This window comes from Cibotium barometz, chromosome 13, assembly GCF_041138505.1.
Source record: "Cibotium barometz isolate CiBa-2024 chromosome 13, ASM4113850v1, whole genome shotgun sequence".
NCBI lineage: Eukaryota > Viridiplantae > Streptophyta > Polypodiopsida > Cyatheales > Cibotiaceae > Cibotium > Cibotium barometz.
Window position 1 is genome coordinate 37,551,537 of NC_141058.1, and position 19,424 is coordinate 37,570,960.

Below are 19,424 nucleotides of genomic sequence, written 5' to 3' on the forward strand. Positions count from 1 at the left end.
ATCAAGTTGGCGTAGCATATCCCATTGTTGACGCACCCTGGTTTTGCATTAAGGTGGAAGAAAATTTTGTTTGATGAGCTTTTGAAATTCCTTCCAAGTCTTTGGTCTATTTGGTCATTGCTTGATGCCGTTCCACCATAGAGATGCACTTTCAACCAAATGGTTAATAGCATGGGAAATTTTGATTATTCTAGATTCTCCTGGGGACTTTTTGATTAATCAAAATTTGTTACATACCACGTCATCATCAATTTGGGGACTTCTTGAATAATCAAAATTTTCCATCATGTTATCTATCATTCGAAAACTCTCGATGATGAGTAGATTCCAAATGCATAATCTCCGCCAACTTTTGATTTAATTTGCAAAAATTTCACCATGTGCCCATTTTTCTAGCGAGAGGAGGTGTGGAAATCCTTAAAGGGCAAAAATGAGAGTCCATATTTCTCCTAATGGATAATAATCCAATAATGCCTTGATATCGACAATAAACCCGAATAATAACTCGTAAGAAGTCTTCAAATGAGTAGAAAATTTGTCAAAGAAGAAATCCCCTTGTCCACTTGCTAAGATTGTTTTTTTGTTTTTGTAAAACTCCCTTTCTTTCTTTTCTTTGTGAAGGTAAGAGGGTTTAGGCTTGTTTGAATATAAGCTTCTTCTTTTTTAAGCTTATGAAAGGTAAAACATAGACTCTCTCTTTTTTTTTTCACCATAGAGCATAAAAATCAAAGAACACAAGATTGGGCGCAATCCTCCCCCCTGACATGTGCGGCTCCTCTAAGTATCTCATCGAAAATAAACCTTACCCAACATATGTACAATACGCCAAACCATACAAAATTAATTATTTTGCACACATGTGCACGACTGGATAATTATGTCTAATGTCCGCCTATGTTGTCTCGAGCTTATGATCTATACTCAAAACTAGTCCACAATGTTAGATCACAATTACTTTGGAATCACTCACAGAATAATACTAACAAGTGGAAATCATTTTCTAAATTCACTACCATGCTTCACACATAAACCATGCATCACACATAATTAATCAGATTCACTCTCCCACATTATTGGATTCACTCACAATGTCTTCACATAATTAATTGGATTTACTCCCACATTGGATTCACTCACAATGCCTTTGCATAATTAATTGGACTCACTCCCACATCGGATTCACTCACAATGCCTTTGCAAGTGTCACATGTATTCATCATAGAGTTGATAGGATTCACTCACAGTCAAACTCACACCACACGTCTCACATGTTACCGTTGATTGGATTCACTCACAATCAACTTAGCTTGGGCACGTCTCACACGTGTTACTGTCACTCACAATCATCTTAACCCAAGATATTCTTTTCACTTGTCGGGTCACCCAACAATTAATAAATTAATTACCGTAACTCTTGGATGATTCTAAGCTCTCATTTTCATGGATATTTTGTTAGCAAGTGGAGCAAGAGAGCTTTTGTAAGAATTCAAATTTAGTATCCCTATTTGCCTTTTGTTTATGGAATAACTAAAGCATGTTTTGTCCACAGGCGCAGCAGATTTGGCTGAGGATGCTGCACATTTTGGTCCCCCTCTCTCCAGAGGGCATGTATATGTGGGGTGCCGCTACTTGGTCGACATCGTCAGGGCCTGCTCTGGGATACGAGACGGAGCAGGATAGCCAGGCTATCAGATTCATTAGGGGCCAGCCTCGCCTTGTTCCTTCACCGGACTTCTCGTCCGCTATGTCTGACACAGGAGAGGGATCTACGATGGGAGCTCCTCAGCAGCCTCACCATCTGGTTCACCTGGAGAGCTCGGTGTTTCAGGGCCTTTGAGGGGAGACTAGAGCCACCAGCAGAGACTGTTCGGGGGATTTGGCAGGAGCTGATCCACACCCTGCACGGACAGTATGACCGTATCCGGGGCGACTCGGATGCGGCGATCTTGCGGCGCCAGGCCTTCCACACCACTTGGCGCAACGGCCCCTTCTATACGCTACACGCGGGAGTCCCCCGCTGGCATTACAGGCCACCTGTTTGGCTTTTCCCCCCTCCCATTGTATGATATAGCTCTCGATTTTTGTACTGATCTTTGTACCCTCTTTGCACCTAGGGAGAGTCTCCCTAGCTACCTTGATTGGGTCTTTGCTCTGCCTTCTTATGAGCAAGAGAGCTTTTTTTTGTAGCCCAGTGGGCGGGTTTTTTTAACTAATGAAAGGATCTTTTCTCGGAAAGAAAAAAAAACTAAAGCATGTTTCAAGGAGCTTTTGCAAGCATTCACATTCTATAGTGTGAGTGAAGCTTTTGTAAGCATTTAGCTGGGGAATTCCATTCTACTTGGAATGTTGTTCAAGTCAAGAGCTTACCTTAGCCTTGTCAAATCAAGTGTCATTGGCCTTGAGCCACCACAAATGCAACTCCTCAATGTGGGTGCGCTAGCTCGTCCATTGGCCTCCTTGCTCCAGTGTCACAGCAGAATACTACATAAAGAGGACTAACAACTACATAAAGGACATTTGTATAAGCTTTGTTTTATTCATTCATAGGATCTCAATATGAAATTGCACGTTGTAGTTTTAAGAGATTTTCCACACCCTCACTCGAATGGATACTCTCTCACCGATCTCTCACCAATAAATTATAAATAAACTTGTCTATCTACGATAAATTCATAGGAAGGTAAAATAGAAATTATGTAAAGATAGCCTCTTATAAGAAAGGTACTTTTTTAAACCCTCCATTAGATGACCAAAACTGTACGTATAGGAATTTGAATCCTTATAAACAAAACAAATATAGGTAAGTATGTTAATTTACAAATGGCAACAAAGCTAAGAGATGCATATATACTTTTTTATAGCTATTTTTAAGGATTAGCATGCATGTGCGTGTGTTTGTACACACATGCACACACATCCTCTTAGATAAGTTTTTTTAAACTTTCATATTTTTAAACTTTCATATTTTTAATAATCCACCCTCCTCTCTCTCTCTCATTAAACTTTCATATTTTTAAACTTTCATATTTTTAATAATCCACCCTCCTCTCTCTCTCTCTCTCTCTCTCTCTCTCTCTCTCTCTCTCTCTCTCTCTCTCTCTCTCTCTCTCTCATTAAACGTATAAGTTGTTTAAATGGATTCTTGCTCTCCACTTCTCACGTTGCCATGTGGTATTCTGTTATCCCAGATAGTGGGTTAGGGTCAACTCAACCCCTCTATATAGGACAAAATGCCCTTAGTCTCCCCTCATCCCCCACCTATATTGGTGGTTTGATGGGATGTTAGGGTGGGGGAACCGAGTTAGTTGTTGGCCTTTGTCCGCGTGCTGCGCCTCCACTCTGTGCATGGTACTCTATGGTTCCGTGTTCTTTCATGGTATCAGAGCGTTGTCGGCTCCTGCTCAGGTTCCGGCGTCGCATCAAGCGGTGTTCAAATTGATTCTAGCCCTTTGCTTGTCACGCTGCCATGTGGCAATCTGTTATCCCATATAGTGGGTTGGGGTCAACTTAGCCCTCTATAAAGGGCAAAATGCCCCTTGGTCTCCCCTCATCTCCCACCTTCATTGGTGCTCTCATGGAATGTTCGGGTGGGAGGGACCCGACCAATGGTTGGCCTCTCCGTTTGCATTGTGCACCTCCACTCTTAGCGTGATACTTGGTGGTTCCGCATTCTTTCATAAGTTACACTACATTACCCCTTATGGATTAATTTCTCTCTATAAAGAATCACTTTTAACATCTAAAAATTGTCATGTTTATGACTTGCATAACTCTAGACTTTGTGCTATTCTTTTTTGTCTTGTGAGACACATCTTTGTAGACTCCCATCTCTTTGAAACGTGATTTTAAAAAATGACAAAAACGACGTTGAGAAAGAGAAACATTATCTAAAATTGCAACATGCAATTTTAAATTTTAAGAGACTATAAATGAATTGAATTGTTGTTTAGTTTTCATAATTTTTTTCACACCTAACATGCATATCATGATTCGTATGTTTGGGAAGGTAGCCTTGTCCTATTTTATAATTAAATATAATCCAATTGATTAACCTTAGAGTAGAAGTGAGGTTTTTTATTATTTAAATGCACACAATCGATTTATATAAATTCAGTAACATGGTAGTAGCTCACATGTTCTATCCAAAACATGTTATATTAGATTCACCAAACTTTGTTTTATGGACCAATAGTGGTAATTAAACCCGCCATCAAATGTTGTGCTTAAACTAAAGAGATAAGACTCACAAGCACACATGTATTGAACTTTTCTAACTAAAATATATACATATACCTAGACGAGTCACTCACCTTATAAGAAAGTGCAATTTATAACCTCATGGTAATCATCCACGAGACAATAAACCATCAACTACATCATGCATAATATGAATTTTTTTATTAATACGACTCCTTTTCTAGGGTAGTCACGTAATTGAGATTCATTGATTGTAGAGATGTGTGCCCACACCTGCATTCATATCAAAAATAGCTCTAAATTTTTCATGTTTAATCAAACCCAAATTATTCGTCACATGAATTGATTCAATATTGAACAGTCTTTAAAATCTATATCCCAACAAGTCCACAAGGGTGTGCATGTGTGCCTTTGCCTACGTGTGTGTGTGTGTGTGTGTGTGTGTGTGTGTGAGAGAGAGAGAGAGAGAGAGAGAGAGAGAGAGAGAGAGAGAGCCACCTAGTGTGTGTGCGCGAGAGAGAGAGAGAGAGAGAGAGAGAGAGAGAGAGAGAGAGAGAACCTCCTAGTGAGGGGGAAAATATGGTCTACAGTATACCACCAGACAATGAAAGGTCTATCTAAGCAATTCAATCATCTACTTATTTATTGAACCTATTTTTTAAATTCATCCAAACTTGTAGCATTGCAACGGGGATTCGGCTTCCTTTTTATAGCTAGTACTTTCGATGATTCTGCTCTTTTATAACCATGTTTTGAGGGTGCAAAGGCCATTGTGACCCTTCAGTTTGATTACTTAAAGTTTGCTAAAAGGTTGTAACACCACCGCCATTGGGAGTTTACGTCTCAAGCTATAGTTGGGTAGAGCATGAATCCGGAAATGCATAAACCAGCCCACCAGCCATGGAAGCAACACCTCCCTTTGTTTCTGTTCCTTGAAATCTTTGTAAGGGCAAGTTCCCTTTGAGATACCAACTTGTAGTATTGCCACAATCTCTTCAAGGATGCCGTCCATTGTTTGCGCACGTTTTGCAACAGTCTGCAAAAGCATGCGCATGCATGCACGTGTGCGAGAGAGAGCGCGAGAGAGAGTGTGCATGCGTGCGTGCGCGTGGGGGGGTGTGCGTTGTGCACACGCTCAAAACTTCATCCCAAGATTCAGCCCAGAAGATAAGGGGGGACAAACAGAGCACAACCAATACAACAAGAACACAAAATTAGAAAAGAAGAGAACACATGGTCAAATTTCTTAATAGCCAATCCAAAACTTTGATATCCCCTACTGAAAAACACTCATGCATGTTGTCACAAAAATAGTTATCAACAATATCAGCGTTGACATGCCTGCTGTCCGAAGCCAACTTGAAGGACGCGATACCTAATTCCTACAGATGGCAAACTAGAAAACCTTTCCTCATACTTCATTCCTGAGTTAAAGACTCCTAGACTTTGAACAGAGCTGCCCTTGAGATAACTTAAAGATAGAAAGCAGGCTCTCTTGAACCTAGAGGCTCCTCGTATTCCCTTTTGATCACATATAAACTCAGACTAGCATTCTTGATAAACTCATACTAGCATTCTTGCTTTTGATCCCAGTTTTGACTATTGAGGAACACCCAGCATCTTTGTGTAGTTGTCAACAGCTTGTGAAATTGAAGGTATCGAAACACGAATACCTGGCCCCATCTGCATTTCGATAGAATAAGCAATCAGCCAGACAATTCACATTATGCAGTGGCAACTTTTATACGAGTAAATAATAGGGCGTAGCTGGTGTGGTACCGTCGAGCATATTGAGAAAGTAATCATGTAGCCTGCATATTTTGAAGCTGCAGCAAAATGGAACGATCATGAAGTCAGAGCATGAACACCAGATTCAGAAGCAGTTGTAAACATTAACAGCAATAAAACCTTGCTCAGCTTCTTGAACTTACTCTTCTTTAGACCTGCAGGCTTGGCAGCAAGAACTGCATTAGCAAAAGCAGCAATGTTTTCTTGCAAGGCCTCCTCACTAAAGCTCATCTGCCACATGCGAACAGTTGCAATAGTCATACAACCTCAATCTCATCCTATTCCAACAATCAAGCAAAACCATTACTACTACGCAGGGAGGCCTGGTAGCTCATAAAGTTACTGCAAAAGAACCAGACCCCGACCCCCCCCCCCCAAACCCAAGTTTTGCAGGCAAGTAGTACCGTAAAACTCTGGCTCATATATATAATTTCCTTTGTCCACACTAAGGCTAGAGAGTACACTTCATGAACACTCATGCATTTACAAGCAACACCCTAGTAGGACTCACACACAGATTAGGGTTTCCTGCACAAACAGAAACAGGAAGCTCAGAGAGAGAGAGAGAGAGAGAGAGAGAGAGAGAGAGAGAAAGATATATTAAGCGTCTACTAAAGACCCAATGGGCCTATGAGACCAAAGTGATACAATGATGTCCATGGCATATCTCATCATGGAATGGAAAATAAAACAGAAAGAAAAAACTGGGGTGATACAAAACTGTCCATGGAAACTCGTCATGGAAAACTAAGAACATAAAAACATGGGAGCAACATCAGCTCTGAGTAGATGGTATACCACTCTCCAAAATGTCAATCATGAAGCTGATGAGTATATGGCCGAAAGGTCTCCCTCAGCTATGCCACGTGGAGAGGTAGCTCGATGGCGGCAGAGCATGTCCTAGATCTGGAGCTAATGAGGTGATCGTGGCCGACAGGGGGGTCGAGGGCGTCGGGCACGCTGGAGTGAAGAGGCTCAGTCCGAGGTAACTCCTCTCAGGTGAGGTAGGTCAAGAGCAGCTCGTGGATGGTCCACAAGATCCACTCCTGGGTCCGGAAGAAACTAGTGATGGTTGGCTGCCGAGGGAGGGGGTAAGGTGGCTAGGGCCTATGATTCAAGAAGGTGTCCCTGTGTCTGCGGAGCTCAAGCAAGAAGAGGCCCAGGCAATGCTGGTCCTGGAAATCAATGATCCTAGAGAGTGGACCAAATCCCTCACGAAATACAGTGAAACCTCCCGCGGATCTCATAGTATACTGGGCAGCGGCATATGTAATGCTCCTCCGTCTCAACCTCTGTGTGGCATAGTTGGCAGATCCTCTCCTCTCTGGGTGTCCGTACGAGCTTCCCGGCTTTGAAGATGCGCTCAGCTATACCTGTCTCCACTCTGAGGCAGTGGGAAGAAACCCGTATCTGGCCAATCGCAATCCGCATGGCATGGGACATGTGAACACTCAAGTAGCCCGGCTACTGGATGAATCCATCCTCAGTGAGTGTGAGAAAGTGGTCTCTATAAAAGTGCATCTTCGTGGGGAGCTCCGGGGGTGTGATCCATGTGCAATGTGTGTAGAGGCTAAGAAGATCTGACCGGATAACCCGGTTGGTATCCTCGTGAGACAGCCGGAAAAAAGGGGAGTCCAAACTGTACTGAAGGGGGGGTAGGCGGTCCATGCAGAGCCCATATACTGAGAACCAAGTGGAAACTAGTGCATACCATACTCCAGAGTGCCCCTCAAGTGCTAGAGTAGCTCCTCCGGAAGCCAGACAGTCCTGAAACTCTGCATCCCTGGCTCTCTGCAAATGAACTGAGCTCCGCCTCGAGCACTAATCCATAGAGTTTGGCCAATGTGTGGCCAATCATGATTGTCCTGTTAGTTATTAGGATCAAGTGGATCTCCGGCTTTGAGGATGGGGGTGATGGTGATGGTGTTAGGTGGACCAAGAGGGTGGAAATCCTTTACAAAGGGCTCTATTGAACATGTAGGCTAGTAGGGGCGCTAGGGTATCATGGGCATGCGAGATGTACTCAGCAGTGAGTCCCTCATGACCTTGGGCTCGCCCATTGGGTAGTCTACGAATGGCCTTGAGGACAATGCCCTTTGTGAAGGTGGAGGTGGTGGGGTAGAGGTCTGGTGGTGGGGGGTAGGGGTGGCTGATGGGGGATATGATAAGAGGGAGCGTGCATAGGAGTGCCATTTCTCTGGGCAAGTGATAGGTGTGGGAGGGCGATGTTCTCGGAGTTTCCTCCATACCTCTTTGCAATTCGACCCTAAGGAAAGTCGGTATAACTCATCCTCTTTCCGAGCATAGAACTCCCGTTTCTTGCGTTGGGTGAGCCGTTGAGAAATCCGTTGCGCTTGGCGCTTCGTGATTTGCCCAATCCTTACCTCATGCTTAAGACAGGAGCATGTGGCCCGACATTCGTCATCATACCAACAATTCTGGGGCATGGAACCGCAAGGTGGCTTGGCGGTAGACCGCCGCGTGCATATGAAAGAGGCTGTGGCGGATGTCTGGAGTATGGTGGTGAGTTGTGTTGTGAGGGTGGATAGGGGGACAATAGGTTCCACATCCTGGAGTTGGCGGTAGATGTGGTTGGGGTAAACAAGGTCAAGCTCGTGATCAAAGAGGACCTGAGTGTAATGTGAGATGGGAGGAGGTGGTGGAGGGACGGGTGGTGTGCAGGTAAGAGTGAAAGAGAGGTAGGCATGGTCAGCTTCAAAAGGGGGTGGCGGAATGGAGAAGTCGGGGATAAGGTGTGTCAAAGCCGGAGATCGCATAAGGTAGTCCACAAAGCTATTACTTACCGAGCGAGGGAAGGAGGTGAGGGCGCCAAAGAAGGGCCATCGGAACATCCCGTTATAGATAACGAGACCATGTGCAGCTCCCAGCTCTAAGAAATCTCTCCCATACACTGTGACCTCCTCACGGTCCTGTGATGATCGTTGCAGCCCTGTGTCAGTGATGTCCAGCTCCTGTAGTCTAATAGGGTGGTCTAGATCAAGTAGTGGGACCTGCTGACTTCCCGTCCTGGGGTTGAAATCCCCGAGCAGGAGGACTTCCCCCAACTGTGAGAACTCCATGATAGCCTCGTATAATGGTAAGTATTGGCCATGCTGTGCGGCGTAAGGGGAGTGGCGTGGTGGAAAATAACACACAGCAATGTGGATGACTCTGTCAAATGCTAAGCTGTAGCCGCACCCAAAGATATCGTGCATCCTCGTCCTTCCAGAGACGATGCAGAGAATCCGTCGGAGATGGGATCTAAAAAGGACAGCTACTCCCATAGAGCCACGTACTCCTCTTGATGTGCGGGTCTCGCCTTGAAAAGCCGACTCCCACTCATACCCGGCTATGTATGGTAAGCCCCTCTCACGGCTCTGATGAGTCTCTGTATAACAAATGACATCCCTGCCTGTGAGAATCTCGCTCAAGCCTCTTGGATTCGACCACAGCATGCCATTACAGTTCCATACTGCCAACCCCAGGTGTTTGGTCTCATAGACCCCGTGTCCCTATTTGGGACAGCGCTCAGTGATAATGACTACCATCTCTCTAGATAGCCCACTTGCCTGCTCTGCAGGCCTCATGAACAGTCACCATCGCCTCAACTATGGATAACTCTGTCTACATCTATGGGTAACAGAGATGGTTTTTGCCTTTGGAACTAAGGTATGACTGAGGAAGATTGGAACATTCATCTTTGTCATATGGTTATGGCTGTTCTTGACCACAGGATCGGTCAATTGGATATTGAGATGATGCTATTTGTGGAGTTGGTCTCCTTTGGAATGGCATGGTTTAATTGAGCTCAAAGTCTGCGGCAAACTGAGCTAACACTTGGAGACTCTATGGTGGGCGTAAGTCTTGCGAGCAGTCCTAGAGTTGGTTTGGTTCATGGGTATATGGATCGAACTCTATTTGTGCATGTATGCATACACTTTTTGAGGTATTATTGTATTCTGGTACCATTGAGCATACATTGGGTGATACTCTGGATCGTGTCGTGTGATGCATGTATACTGGTATGATACATCAAGTACTTTATTATGTTCATGGATGCACCGCCGCTGGGTGTGGCTCCTGCGGGAAAGCCATTGGACATATGTGGGAAGTACTTAGCGGATGTATTGTTTGGATGCATTGAATGCTTTCATATGCTCATGTTGTACCACCAGTCGTGGGTCCTGTGGGATGCCCATGGGCGTAAGGCTTGCGAGCAGCCCTTAGACTGTTACTTTAGAGTAGGTAGAACATTTCGAGGAGCATATTGTTTGCGAATGCATATATGTGCCATGCATGTGTGTGCCATATGTAGAATGATGCATGGTTTTGTTTTTGGCTAACACACGTTACGTGTTTCCACTTGGTTTTAGACTTTTGCTGCAGGTTCTGAAGGAACAAGCAAGAGTTGTTTGTCACTTTCACGTGATGGTGTGACCTTATTGTGCAAGATGATTTCTTTCATCACCCAGATGCACTTGAGGACCATTGCTTTTGCCATATGCGGAGTCTTTGCTCATAAGATGCCTTACTGTGCCATTGAGTGCAATTAAGGATGCTTGCTATTTTTTCAAGAGGGGGTAATGTCACGACCCTATAATTCTCTCTGGACAGTATGCAGGTATGCACGGGGACATGGTGGATAGTGTGAATGGCATCAGTTTGGAGTTTTTTTTTTTTTTAAGAAACCCATGTGTGGACAACCCCAAGTGTGAAGGGGACAAAGAGATTTTAATTTAAAAGAATTTATAACCTTTGGTGGCCCAAAAGCTAATTTGGGAGCCTACTCCACTTTTGGAGGACACGCTTTTCTCTCTCATGCTTTTTGGGAGGTGCCACCTGCATCTTTACGGGTATGCTTTTTCAAGAGGAGACTGGCGGGCAGGTTGGGCTGCAGCATAGGGAGGTGTGCTTTTCTCTTCGATGGTTGTTCAGAGAGCGCACATGACTGAAGCACACGCGCTCTCTCTCTCTCTCTCTCTCTCTCTCTCTCTCTCCCCCCCCTTGAAGGGTGGCGGGCAGACTGCAGGCAGCGCATAGCTCAGCAGAGAGCACAAATGAGCAGACTGCAGGCAGCGCATAGCTCAGCAGAGAGCACAGCAGGCAGACAGCACGCCCTTTCTTTTGTGCAACAGACCGGCGTCTGAACTGCCATGTCTCTCTCTCTCTCTCTCTCTCTCTCTCTCTCTCTCTCTTGCTAGGAGGAGGGGCTGGATTGAGCATGTTTTCACTCTCTCTTTGAGGACTGGCAGGGGTGCACAGCAGGGAGCGTTGGGTTGGACAGGAGCTTTGCCCATGCGTTTTTCTCTCTCTTTCTCTCTTTTGGGAGGAGGGGTTTGGAAGCTTGGAGAGTGGATTCCAAGGACTTTTTATGGGCTGTTTTTGGTTGGCAGCAAATTCAGCTATGTGCTTGGGTTTCCGGCTGCAAGTGCAGGTCACTTGGATGTGTTTCTTGGCATGGGAGTGATGCAAGCTCGCATGGCTGCATGCTCATGGAGCAAATTGTTTTTCTTCCTGCTGGAAAGGAACAGAGGGACCTACAGTTAAGGGCATCTCTATGTTTCCAGATGTTTCATGAGGGAACAGGTAACTAGATGTATGCCGTTGTAGGCACTGTTGCTGAATGGTGTTGTGAATGGTTCTATATGGAAATAGGATGAAGGTTTCAAAGGGAAACAGGCCTAAGGGTTTCACATGGAAACAAGTCGTAGGGTTCTCGAGGAAACATGTTTATGGTTCTCCAAGAGATAGGTCACATGTAGGCAGAAGGTGCAGGAATGGACACATGTTTGGTATAGCCTTGCTACTACTGATTGGACAGGGGACAAGGAATCCATGACAGAGATGGTTAGTATCCTTGGAAGGTAGAGAGGGAGTGTACAAGTGTGTCTACTGTATGATATGTTGTGCTGTGATGCCAATTCTCTTTTGGGAGACAGTTTGGGTGTAGCTTGGTTGAACACAATGCTAATCAATACACTAAGATTTGATGGACATTTGCTCAAATACAAGAAGTAAGTTGCTGAATTGACAAGAGACACACAATGAGCCCGAACGGCCGACCCCTCCCTCAAATAAAGTATATTGATCTTGGGAGAATCAAGTACATAGTGTCATGGGCATTTCTGACCACATTTCCATACCAATGCATATGAATACAGTATTGCAAACAAGTGGTGGTCGATGTAGACTTACAATCCACACTACCCTCTCAAGTGCCCATGTTTCCTACCATCTGCTCTTCATTGTTCCACCAACACATGGTAGCAACAATCTGCAAGAGAGCACGAAGGACAAGAGAACACTACACAAGGTATGTGATCTTGTAATCCTCCCTCCTGCTACTTGCTCCCATATTTAAACATAAAAGCTTGCCAATAGCAAGTAGAGTCGATGACAGCGGAAGTCTTCGCGATGAAAGTCCTTGGAGTGTTGAGATCTTCGATTTATCGCATTTCTTCGCAGCAAAGGTCTTCAAGAGGATGAAGGGAACCTTGGGAAAGCTTCCCCTATGGTTCAACTTGCGAAAGGAGGGCTGAAATTAGGATTTTCAGCAAAAAGACCAGAAATTACAGTAATAAAGAGAGCTGTTTTGTTGAATTTCAGTCATTGGGAGTGTGTAGGAGAGTGATTAGCATCCGGAAACACTCTTGGAAGCTTGAGAAACACCTTTGCAAGCTTGGAAATGGAGTTGGAAAGGAGAATGTGCAGAAAATGCAGCCCAACAGCCCTCATGAAGGAGGCGTCAATCTCTAAAGAGAGAGGAGGAGTGAGGTGGTGAGTTGTCCAGTGTAGGTGGCATGCAGGTGCTTTGTGGAGCAAGCTAGAGTGGACACATGGCTGGTTACTCCCTTTGTACAAAGGGGATAAGGTCTGGGCGGTGGACATTGGGTTATGCCCACCACAGGACATCAGTGTGTGTGTGAACACCGGGCTGGTCATAATTTATAAGTGAGTTTTGGTCGTCCAAAACTTAATGAGGTGTGTAAACACTCACTTATAAATTAATGCTAACTCCTAAGGCTAGGTTTATGACCAATACTTACCACCTGTCACATGCCACATAACCATGTCAATAGACAGTTTCACACGCACAGTTCGCGGACAAGCGTCCCCTTACTCGGAACTACACATTAGTCAAGCAAGCACATAAAGATGCTATGCAATGCAGCATTGGTATGGACAATCCCCGTTCATGAGACTATACCAAAATAGACGTGTTGCAAGCAAGTACACGAGGTACCAGACCCAATGGAACACCAATCCACCAAGCATTTCCGGTCATGTACACGGAGACACAAGTCCCAACGGAAAGCCAAGTCCACAGTATCACATGAGTGGCATATACAACTGCCATGGACACCAATCCAATGTACATACATGATGAGAAAGCACGGGTGGACCGATTGGGTGGCCAAATGGTGTCTTTGTTGTGATGCAAAAGCACTGGATGCATCAAGGTGTGATCTGTTCATAGGGTGAGAGGCTATGGATGGTTGTGGCAACCCTGATCATGGGAGAAAGCTTCTGTATGCACACTCAATGTGTGGGAGTCTTTTGATGTGAACAATGGCTGGATTTGTTTGTGGATGCCGAGTGGATATGAAGCCATGATGCAAGGTCTTTGCAGGCTTCAGGAGTTCTATTGTGACGGCTGAGTTTCCAGCCTTATTGTAATCAAAGCTCTCTTATAATCATTTAAAGAAATACCGCAAGGGACGCCACTACGTTTTGGGACTAATCGGTGTCCGTGTACTGTTTGCAAGAGCACTCTAGCTCCCCCTATTTGTTTTCCTTTTTCTAGGTCCTCAAAGGTGTTGAAGTGTTTTGTGTGCAAGTTTGTTTTTGCACCGCTCTTTGGTTTTCGTCTAAAGGCTAGAAGGCCGGTTTACAGTGTCCTTTCACACTTGACATCCAAGGGGAAAAACCACATGGAAAAAAGTGCCCTTGGTTAAGCCCTGTTCACACGTACCACTACTATAAGTGAGCATATGCCTACAAATCCCCCCCTGTAGTGTAAGTGTGAACCTATACAAGATAGCAGATCACTCTCTGTATGAGAGTAAGCCCAAAGCTTTGCGGAAAGCTTCAAACTTCTCGCGAGGTAAAGCCTTTGTGAACAGATCTGCAACATTGTCTAGGATAAACTGATCTCCCCTGCATGTAACCTCTCTCTGACATAGTGATAATGAATCTCAATGTGCTTGCTACATGCATGAAATACAAGATTTCGTGCCACAGCCATAGCACTCTGGCTATCAGTGAGAATGGCGGTGGGTGTCTGCTGACACTCGCGAAGATCAACCAATAATCTCCTCGATCATACACAATCTATTGTAGCTGTGAAGATTGCGGAGTACTCAACCTCGCAAGTAGATGTGGCAACAGTGGGTTTCTTTTTGCTCAACCAAGATATGCATGAGCTACTAAGGAAAAAACAATTCCCACTGGTGGATTGCCTAGTATCATAATCACCACCCCAATCTCAATCCTTGTATGCATAAAGCTACAAGCTGCCCCCCACGATAGAACAAACCAAGATCCAAGGTACCCTGAAGATAACGGAAAATGCGTTCGAATGCTTGCCAATGCTTTGTGCCTGGCTGTGCATAAATTTGCTCAACAAAGACACCCCAAAGATATGTCAGGTCTCGTGTTACACAAGTAAATGAGGCATCCCCCTGCCTGGCTGTAAATGCCGGCCTCAATATCATGCATAGTAAGCCGTACACCAGTAGAAATTGGCTTACATTCTTCCATGTGAAACCTTATTAGCAAACTTTTTATGTACTTAGTTTACAGCATAACAATGCCATCATCTCTATGCATAAACTGTATGCCAAGATAGTAGTGTAAACGCCCAAAATCTGACATATCAAAATCAGCCTTGAAATCTGAAACTTTTTCTTGCTACCCTGTTATGAGCATGTCATCTACATACAAGATGACTATGAGAATATTGGCACCAGTTTTCTTCACATACAATGTGCTTTCAGCTGGACTATTAACATAACCTTGGCTGGTTAGATGAGCATGTATTTTATCATACCAAGGTCTTGGAGCTTGCTTCAACCCATACAATGCTTTGTGTAACCTGCATACTTTATGTTCCTCACCAAGAACTACAAAACCAATGGGTTGATTTGCATGTACTTCCTCTTGTAAATCCCCATTTAAGACAGCAGTTTTGATGTCCAACTGATGCACTTTCCATCCTTTCTGTGCAACCAATGCAATCACTAATCGGATTGTAGTCATCCTCGAGGTAGGAGAAAAAGTCTCCTCATAAAGTATTCCCTTTTTCTGAGAATAGCCTTTAGCCACAAGTCTTGCTTTGTACCTGTCATCAACGGTACCATCAGACTTCCCTTTGACTTTGTACACCCACTTTGTTCCAATGACATTCTTGCCTTTCGGTAAGTCCCCAAGATCCCAAATATTGTTCTTCATAATAGAAGAGATTTCATCCTGCATGACTTGCACCCAGTGCTCATTCTTCATAAGAAGAAGGCTCTTCTCAATCAAAGAGACCACCCATGGCTAACGCAGACTCTCCATAATACATATTCACTGCATGGCTAGAACTAGCCCTTGTTCTACCTGTCAGTGAAGCTATAAGTTTGTTGTCTTGCAAAGTTTTCAACAACCATCTTGGCACCGACTCGGCTGTGTCTATGGCTGTTTGCTCTTCCCTAACAAGATGTTCAACTTCTTCCATAGAAGGGGGCTGAATTGCTGGCTGTTCCACGTATTCTACATGAGGATTTTCTTGTGTAGGGGCTGGCTGATCTGAATCCACCCTAATTGCAATAGGTAATAGCCCATCAAACATGTCTTGTATGCATGTATCACAACTCTTATACAAGCTATACATGGGCTGAACTGAATTTTCAGCAAATACCACATCTCTACTGACAAAAATTCGGCGTGTTGCGAGATTATAAAGACAGTATCCTTTGCTCTCATTGTTGTAGCCCACAAAAATGCATTTTATTGCTTTATCATCTAGCTTTGTTTTGAGTTGTTCTAGCACATGTGCATATGCCAAACACCCAAATGTACGCATATAATCCACTTTTGGATTTCGGCTATACCAAGCCTCAAATGGTGTTGTGGTCTTCAAAGCTTTTGTTGGACACCTATTCAACACATGAGTTGCACACATTATAGCTTCCATCCAAAAATTGTGAGGCAACTTCTGTGCTTTCACCATGCATCTTGCCATCTCCATGAGAGATCTGTTTTTCCTCTCGGCTACACCATTCTACCGTGGAGTATAATGACACAGTACATTGGTGTTTGATGCCCTTTTGAAGCATATAATCCTTGAATGCATTTGACATGTATTCTCCACCTCCATCTGCGCGGAGTGTTTGGACTTTACATCCACACATATTTTCAACCATTGCTACAGAGTGTCGAAAGCATGTAAACACCTCTCCCTTCGCTTTCAAGGGGTAAACCCAAGCAAACCTGGAGTAGTCATCAATGAATGTGACGAAATAAAGATGCCCTCCTATGGATAGTGTCTGCATTGGACCACATACATCACTGTGTATGAGCTGTAATTTACTTTCAGCTCTAACAGCTCCATCCTTGGGCAATGGTTTTCGATGCATCTTTCCCAAAATATACCCCACATACATGTCTTGTTGGAGACTCAAGAGGCGGCATATTATCAACCATATGATGCTTCTGCAAAAGCATCAAACTCCGAAAATTTACATGCCTAAAACGAGTATGCCAAAGCTCTGCTTCATGCATAGCAAGAGTGTGGCACCATTGGCTGCAACAAGTATGACATTGCCCATAGTTGTCTGCAGGACGCATACCACAACAATCGTACGTAAAGTATGGGACAAAGCGAAACAACGCCGAAACGTTTTTTTTGTCCAACTGTCGTTTCGCAGCAGACGTACAAAACGAAACGTACATTTCGTACGGTATGGTATGATATGGCATGGATGTTCTTGTAGGAAAGGTCATGCCAGAAACAAAACGAACCTGTAAAAAAAAAATTGCATCTTTTTTTCCCGTTTTTTTGCCCATTTTGTCTTTTTTTTTTGCCCGTTTGGGGCATGGCCTAGGATCCCTTCACGATGGCTTCACCTTGGTGCTTGTATAAGAGCTCTCAAGATCTCTCTCTCTCTCTCTCATGCTCTCGAGTCTCTCTCTCTCTCTCTCTCTCTCTCTCTCTCTCAAGGCTCAAGCCTCAAGAGTCAAACTCAAGGCTCAAGCTCTCTCTCTCTCTCCCTACCCCTCTACCTCTGTCGAGTCTCGCCCTCTAGGGCCTACTACCTAGTACCTAGGCTCTAGCCTCTCTCTCTCTCTCTCTCTCTCTTTTCCTCTCACGCATTGTACTTATTGCACACCCAGATTCAGCTTTTTAGTTCAGTACTTTTTCATTTTGTTGGGAGGACAGAGGATACCCCACACAGGTACGCTGATTTGTCTCATAAGCCGTGTTCGGTCTTTTGGAAGACGTTAATAAAATATCTCTCTCTCTCTCTCTCTCTCTCTCTCTCTCTCTCTCTCTCTCTCTCTCTCTCTCTCTCTCTCTAGACTTTAGCAATGAGGTCCTTAGGAAAGGAAAAGCATGAGGCTTTTGCCTTATCTACCACCGCTGATAAACCTACCGATAATTCGGGGTCATGGAAATGGACATGTAACTTTTGCGGAAAGGGTTACACAAGTAGCATCACAAGGCTCCTTGCACATGTGTCCAAGCTTGGTGGGGAAGTGGCGCGGTCCAAGGAGATTCCCCAAGAAATTGCGGATGGTATAGTGAAGAAGTGCTCGCTGATCCGCAACCAAGGCAAAGGTGGACGTGGGGGAGCTTCCATGTCTGGTACCTCTGCATCCGTGACTCCTTCACCCGTCCCATCCGCCTCCACCGGTTCCAACTTCCGATGAAAGAGGCCAAGGGAGGAGAACTCTCTGCTAATGAGGCAAATCGCCATCGGTGCAAACATTAACAACCTCACCTATGTGAAGGCAAAGATGAAAGCCGCGAAGGAGGAGCTTGCACGCACGGTGATCGATTGCAATCTCCTTCCATGTGCTCAATGTTCCACAATGGCACAAAAATGGTGAAGGCCATTGCAAAGGTGGGACCATCCCATGGTGAATGGCATGGTATGACCTACCATGAGATGCGCACCACTGCGCTTGATGACAAGAGGCAAAGGATCAACGACAAACTCACACCCGTGCAAGAAGAATGGGCGAAGTATGATTACTCTACCCTCTCTGATGGATGGAGTGATCGGAAGAAGAGGGGTATCATGAATATCCTTGTTTCATGCCTCTCGGCACATACTTCTTACACGCCATGGATACCGGAAAGGTGGGGCAAAAAACATCGAGGAACTATCTATCGTTGAAGGAGCTCAACTGTTAGGGTTAGGGTTTGGAGGGTACTTCAGCAAGAAACGTGAGAAGCAGAGAGAGAAACACGACTGCTCATGTATTCAGTAGTGATAAAATGAAGTACCATAGCCACATAAAGAAGTGACCTAAAAGATGTGTTCACATGGTCCGGCCATAAAGTGTGCCAGGTGGACCAAATCACTTATAAACTATTATAAGTGAAACTAAGCTAAAACTGGGAAAAAAACCTCCACTAGCTGAAGTAAAAAGTGCCCCAGTAATCTACTGATGATCACTAGCACTCCTCTGGGTGCATACACAGCATAAAACCCAACAAACCCCCCTAGAGTGATATGTGATCACTGTACATCATCCACCAAAAGGAAACAAATTCAAAGCAGTGCGGAATGCTTGGTATTTCGGACATGGTAATTCCTTGGTGAAGATGTCTGCCACATTCTGATCTGTAGGGCAATAGATCAAACTGATATCACCTGCCTGGAGTCTCTCCCGAACAAAATGATAGTGAATCTCAATGTGTTTCGTGCGAGCATGAAACACAGGATTCCTGGCCACGGCAATGGCACTCTGACTACTATCAGTATAGATAGGTGTAGGCTCCTCCACTGAAATATCCATATCAATCAAGAGACGACGCAGCCAGACACTCTCAACAGTAGTAGTGTAGGCTGCTCTGTACTTTGCCTCACAAGACGAAGTGGCCACTGTGGTCTGTTTCTTGCTTAGCCAAGAAATACATGAAGAGCCAAGAAAGAAACAATTGCTGTCATGGCCCTGTGAAAATGGAGCAGGACAAGTGTGGGCATGGTGGTTGCAGGGTCAGAATATTTTATGATTCACATGGGGGGGTGCCCGGACAGTGTTTAAAGATGTGTGGACAACCCTAGGTGTGAAGGGGGAACATTAAAACATTAACTTTTAATGTTTATAAAAGTTGCCCCTAGGCCTTAGTGGCCCTAGGGAACTTATTCAAGTTGGGCCCTAGGGATTATTATTATTTTTGGGGGAGGAGCCACTTTTGGAGAGTTTCTCTCTCTTCTCTCTCTCTC

General features: G+C 44.6%; 1 protein-coding gene across 1 annotated transcript in view; it reads right to left on the reverse strand.

Moving 5' to 3' along the window:
- Positions 1-5,396: 5,396 nt before the first annotated feature.
- LOC147632647 (Ribosomal protein L1p/L10e family) overlaps positions 5,397-19,424 on the reverse strand; it is a 55,075-nt gene continuing 41,047 nt past the window's right edge. The window contains exons 8-10 of the mRNA XM_086807459.1: positions 6,129-6,216; positions 5,977-6,023; positions 5,397-5,880 (exon numbers count right to left, since the gene is read on the reverse strand). Of these exons, the coding sequence (XP_086663585.1) occupies positions 5,797-5,880; positions 5,977-6,023; positions 6,129-6,216 (219 nt within the window). The 3' untranslated portion in view covers positions 5,397-5,796. The remainder of the gene's footprint in view (positions 5,881-5,976; positions 6,024-6,128; positions 6,217-19,424) is intronic.